Here is a 5551-nt window from a genome sequence, read left to right as displayed (position 1 = left end):
CTTCCATCTTCTCTTGATGCTTTCTGCATCATTCAATAATTGGCCCAGAAAATCTCTCAATAACAAAAGTCGAGGCTTGAATTTTTTCTTCAGTTTCTAGGTAAAATTAACCATGGGCTAGAGGGAGACATCATGTTAACACGGGAGACAGGACAGGCAATATACAACAAGAGAGGTTGGCAGAGCAAAGATGAAAGTATCTAGAGACACATGAGGAATGCAATTGTTAAAGTGAATAGCAGTAATCCTGTTAACTGTTGGTACATAGAGGGGATTGCAACCATGTAATGAAGCAAAGTATAAGATTTTTAAAACTGATGCTCTGCTCTGCAAATCTTCACTCAATTCACTATGGTGGTGGTAGTAATTGTGTGCCACCACATTGTACCCTGCTCATAATAACCCTATATAGGGTTTCCAATGCTATAAATCTTTTCAGGAGGAGAAAGCCTCATCTATCTCCTATGAAGCAGCTGGTAAATTCAAACTTCTGACTTTGTGGTTAGCATCCCAGTTCATAACCAATTACTCTACCATGGCTCCTTCAATTCACTATAAAAAGTCTAAAAAATAAAGTGTTTTACTTCCATGTAAAGTGCTAGGTTCACAGGCTTTTATTATATTAAATAAATAAATAATCATTAATATATAAAAAATGGAATCAAGAGTAGACTAGTGATGGGTGTGTATCAACAACAATACTAAACCAGTTCTATAAACTTGAGGTACAATCAAGTCAGGAGCAGTCTAATTGTAAATAATTCTCCATATATTAGGAAAAAAGGAGCTCTGGTAGCATAGTTGTTATGAGTTGGGCTGCTAATATCACGGTCAGCAGTTCGAAACTACAAACAATTCTGCAGGAGAAAGATGGGGCTTTCTGCTTCTGTAAAGATTTACAGCCTCAGAAACTCTATACAGGGTCACTATGAGTTGGAACTTACTCCATGGCACATAACTACCAGCAACCATATTAGGAAAGACTACAGTTTCCAACAAAATAAACATTATCCATCCTCAATGGTCTAAGGGTTTGAATTCAGTTCCAGTCCTTGCTGGCCATGGAGACAGGAAGGACAACAAATATAAAGAGGGGAGAAGACTAAGCTATGGTAAAAGAGCCGGAAAATGTGGTTGAGAGCACCTGAGCCCATGGAGTCTAGAGAGGTAGCAAGTGCTCTGGCATTTTCTCAACCAAGGACCATCCGCATTCATATAAACCATTGTAAATAAGGATGGCTGAAGATGAATTCACCTTAAAATGCCTACATAACAAGAACAGAGATACAAAACCTGGAAATAAAAAAGAAAAACAAGAAACACAGAACTGGGTGGGGAAACCACAAACACAATTTATTGGACTTTTGTGGGTATGGTTTCATATGGAGCCAAGGAAGCACACTAGGAGTCAGGACTGCCCTGAGACGGTATGCAAGCAGGGATCCAGATGATTCTGCCACATTCATTCTTGATTGTTCTGGGGGTCAATGATGATGTTTTTCCAAGACCCATTGGCATACCACCTGGAGGACCACTGCCACTTGTACAGGGACAGATCCATTTACACTGGAAGTGCTTCATTTGGAGACACGTGTCAGCAGCAGGCAAAGGTGCCACAGGAGGCAGGTGTGCAGACAAGGGTGGAGCAGGAGGGTTGACAGCAGGAAGAAGACTGGCAGGTGGGGACCATGCCTAGGACTGGCTTGCAGCTCATGGGCACACAGCTGACTGCCTGGCAGGAGCTGGGCACACAGCAGGCCAAGCTGCAGGAGGAGGGGCAGCACCGAGACTGGGAGCCACCAGAAGAGCAGCTGGCAGCCCTACAAGGTGACTGGCTGGATGTGGCCATGCTGCACATGCGTTGGCACAGCAGGGTCACACAGGAGGACACTGGGCTGCAGCTGGAGCTCATAGAGCAAGAGGGTGAGCAGCTGGTGGTGGGGATACAGCACAAGGGTGAGCAGCTGGCCGACTGGCAGCACGAGGAGCAGCAGGTGTGGCACATGGTGGGTATGTGGCTGAAGCTGGTTTCAGAGGGGAGGTGGGGACAGGTCTGCCAGTGACTTCTGGTGGTCATCTTTTATAGCCCTGGCATTAAGGCATCCAGACAACACAGAAGTACAACTATTTTTTTTTTCTTGCTTTTTGTTTCCTCTGGACGAATTCCTAGAAAATTATTTCTCTATTGTGGATTTTTCTGTTAGTGGCTAGTGCCTACTAGCCACATGACTAATTACATCTGCTTCACATTCTTGGTTCACTTGAAAATCTGCCCATTCATTTTACTGGTTCTGTCTGGATTCTACCTCACTGCTTAATATTGCACCTGTGCTACTTTAAACCATTCCAAAAAATGTGGATCTCCAGATTTTCCTCTCCTATCACAGTGCTCTTCCCAGGAAGTGTTCTTGGCAGATAAAGAAGATTCAGAGATGGTTAACTGAAGTTCCAGTTTTCCAGAGAAGAGAGCTGGAGTTGGAGAGCTGACAGACACATGAAAGAATAGATACTAATTATCTACAGCATAAGTGAAGCTTGGAAGGTGTTAGTCATGTAGAAATTCTTTTTTTAGATCCTTGTTTTCAGACAGATTACATTTTGGAGAATCAAGATAATATCCAGTAGTAGGACCTCTTAGGAGGAATGGCTCTACCAAGCCTAGGGATGAGGGATTGGACAGCATGTGAACTACGAGGTGTGTAGAGCACCCAGATAAACAGAGGGTCACCCTAACTCCTGGAAAGCCATGCTTGGAGAAACTAAAGTTCAATAAGAGGAACAATTTTTTTAATGCAGTAATTGATCAAATGGTGTCAGAACAGCCCTTTAGCCAACTATACAAATGAAGAAGAATTCTCTAGCATATGCTTTCACACAGGGGTCAACAGTCAACTTGAAACTTTTGTTCCAGTTAGAAGGAAAATTCACAAGGTTGACTTAAGATACACCTAGCTCTATACCAGGGGTCAACTTTCCAAACACAGTGAAGTGAGCTACAGTCTGAGAAGAATACAATAGTCCTGCTTGGTGGAAAAGAAAGATACCAGAGTTGGGGTCAGTTAAGGCACCTGAATTTGAGAGTTAGGACATCAGAAAGGAAGGAACTATGCATACAGCAGGTCCCATAAGTTTATGTGAAGGTGCCCCTGTGAATGTAAGGGAAAGAATGGGACTGTACAAGATCAGAGCAAGACCACTGGGAGCTAATCAGAGAAAAGATGCCACAAAGTTGAACGTGAATTCCAGTGTCATTAATATAAGAGCCATATATTCTGGACCTTATTAATAGGGGCATCACCCTTTGAGAAAGACCTACTCTAGAATGTCATAGCAACACCTAAAATAATCCAGAAGATCCACTGGAGAGACCATTTGAAGTTGAGTCCACCAAGTTATGGAGTTTCAGAAACACACCGGACACACATCAAAGATTCATCATAACCAATTATAAAAACAATCCTGCACATATTCAGGGGGAAAAAACAGTAATTAATTATCTGCATGTTAGAAGAAAATTCAGCTGTCACAAGAAAACACTAGACACTGTTATTATTGTTGTTCCATGCCACTGAGTCCGTTCCAGCTCATTGTGACCCTATGCACAACAAAACAAAACACAGCCTGGTCCAGCACCATCTCATAATAGTTACTATGTTTGAGGCCATTGTGTATGCCACTGTGTCAATCCATCTCCTTGGAGGTCTTCTTTTTTGGCACTGACCCTTTCACTTTACCAAGCATAGTGTCTTTTTCCTGTCTTTCCTGACAAATTGTCCAAAGTAGCAGAGAGAAAAATCTCACCATCATTGCTTCCAAGAAGCATTCCAGCCATACTTTTTCCAAGTAGATTTGTTCATTCTTCTGACAGTCATGGCATAACTCTATATTCTTCACCAACACCACAATTCAAAAGCATTAGTTCTTCCCTGATCTTCCTTATTTGTTGTGCAACTTTCCCACTTATATGAGCTGACTGAAAATATCACCACCTGAGTCAGGCACATCTTAATCCTCAAAGTGACAGCCTTGCTCTTTGACAATATAAAGATGTTTTTTGAAGCAGATTACCCTAATGAAATAGATTGCTTGATTTCTTGACTGCTGCTTCCATGATTATTGATTGAGAATCTAAGTAAAATGAAATGTTTGAAAACTTCAATCTTTTCTCCATTTATTAGGATGTTATTCAGTGGTCCAGTTGTGAGGATTTCATTTGCTTTACATTGAGGTGCAACCCATACTGAAGGCTGTAGTCTTTAATCTTCATCAATAAGGACTTCAAGTCCTTTTGCCTCCCAAAAAAGGAGATGTGTCATATGCATATTGAAGGCTGTTAATAGGTCCTTTTCCAATCCAGATGCCACATTCTTTTTCATATAATCTAGCTTCTAGGAATTTTTGCTCATAACACAGATTGAATAATTATGATGAAAGGATACAACCCCGATGCACATTTTCCTGATATTAAATCATCAATTATCACCTTGTTTTGTTCAAACAATTGCCTCTTGGCCTATATCCAGGTCTGAAAAATGTATCACCCACAATATCATATAAACAAGTTTAAAAAACAAACAAACAAACAAACAAAACTAGGCATTCAAAAACAAAGGAAAAAAAGGTTCACACTCAAGGGAAAATATTTTAAAACACCAAATATAAATAAAAATCTAAGATGGTCCAGGTGGACTTAGTAAATCAGTAAATTGTATGCTTGAAATCCTTTCACATAGATACCTAAAGATGTTATACTTCACTGGACTTCTGCTCTCTAATATGGACTTCCCTCAGAAGCACGTGCAGGCTCTGAAAGGGACCCAGTTAAATCTGTGCCTAAACCAAACATATGGTGTCCTTGTTAGCTCCAGATAGTGCCTTAAAAATGAAATTGTTTCCTAAAGCAAACATACACACACACACACACACACACACACACACACAAAATACGGTGCTTCCCTTCATCCCTCAGCCATAACAGGGACATGGAGGTTTACGCTTTCAGTTAAAGGGGAATTTAGTTTTGTGATATGGAACCTAGAATAAAAAGGCAAGTCTAATAACTGACCATCACATAATGTGAGTCTTCTGGAACACTCAGCAATCGCTACTGGTAAAAACCAAAATGAGTTATCCTACAGTCCTCCTCAAATTATGAATCACCTCCAAATGGTTTCTTCTTGTAAAAGTAAACATTCATATGTTCTCGTCCTCTACAGTCCCACTCTTGGGCCTATATGCAGGAAAAATATGCAAAAGAACCCGAAGATATGTATTCCAGTATATTCATAGTAGTACCTTCTATAATCAAAAACTCTTGGAACATACATGCCTGCCCACCTCTTTTGATGATGTATATCTATAACCTGAATTATTCATTGTTGTTGTTGTTGTTAGTGCCGTCGAGTCGGTTCCGACCCATAGCGACCCTGTACAGGGTTTCCAAGGGTGTAAATATTTACGGGAGTAGAAAGCCTCATCTTTCTCCCGCGGAGCGGCTGGTAGTTTCGAACCGCTGACCTTAAGGTTCGCAGCCCGATTCGTAACCTAGTGG

At 41.1% G+C, this 5551-nt stretch overlaps 2 protein-coding genes across 2 annotated transcripts in view; both read right to left on the bottom strand.

The window, feature by feature from the left end:
• Nucleotides 1–949, bottom strand: part of LOC102828641 (keratin-associated protein 12-4-like) — an 11842-nt gene extending 10893 nt beyond the window's left edge. The window contains exon 1 of the mRNA XM_006876794.1: nucleotides 945–949. Coding sequence (XP_006876856.1) covers nucleotides 945–949 — 5 coding nt within the window. The remainder of the gene's footprint in view (nucleotides 1–944) is intronic.
• A 645-nt stretch (nucleotides 950–1594) lies between these two features.
• Nucleotides 1595–1849, bottom strand: LOC102828265 (keratin-associated protein 12-1-like). The gene has a single exon (XM_006876793.1). It carries the CDS (start codon nucleotides 1847–1849, stop codon nucleotides 1595–1597), a length of 255 nt encoding a protein of 84 aa, XP_006876855.1.
• Between the last annotated feature and the right edge of the window lie 3702 nt (nucleotides 1850–5551).

The sequence above is a fragment of the Chrysochloris asiatica genome, unplaced genomic scaffold, assembly GCF_000296735.1.
Source record: "Chrysochloris asiatica unplaced genomic scaffold, ChrAsi1.0 scaffold00415, whole genome shotgun sequence".
Taxonomy (NCBI): domain Eukaryota; kingdom Metazoa; phylum Chordata; class Mammalia; order Afrosoricida; family Chrysochloridae; genus Chrysochloris; species Chrysochloris asiatica.
The sequence above is the reverse complement of the archived record's forward strand: the minus strand, read 5'-3'. Positions and strand labels throughout refer to the sequence as shown.

Coding starts and splice junctions, on each gene's coding strand:
- LOC102828265 (XM_006876793.1), bottom strand. CDS start 1,849: ATGGCCACATCCAGCCAGTCACCTTGTAGGGCTGCCAGCTGCTCTTCT.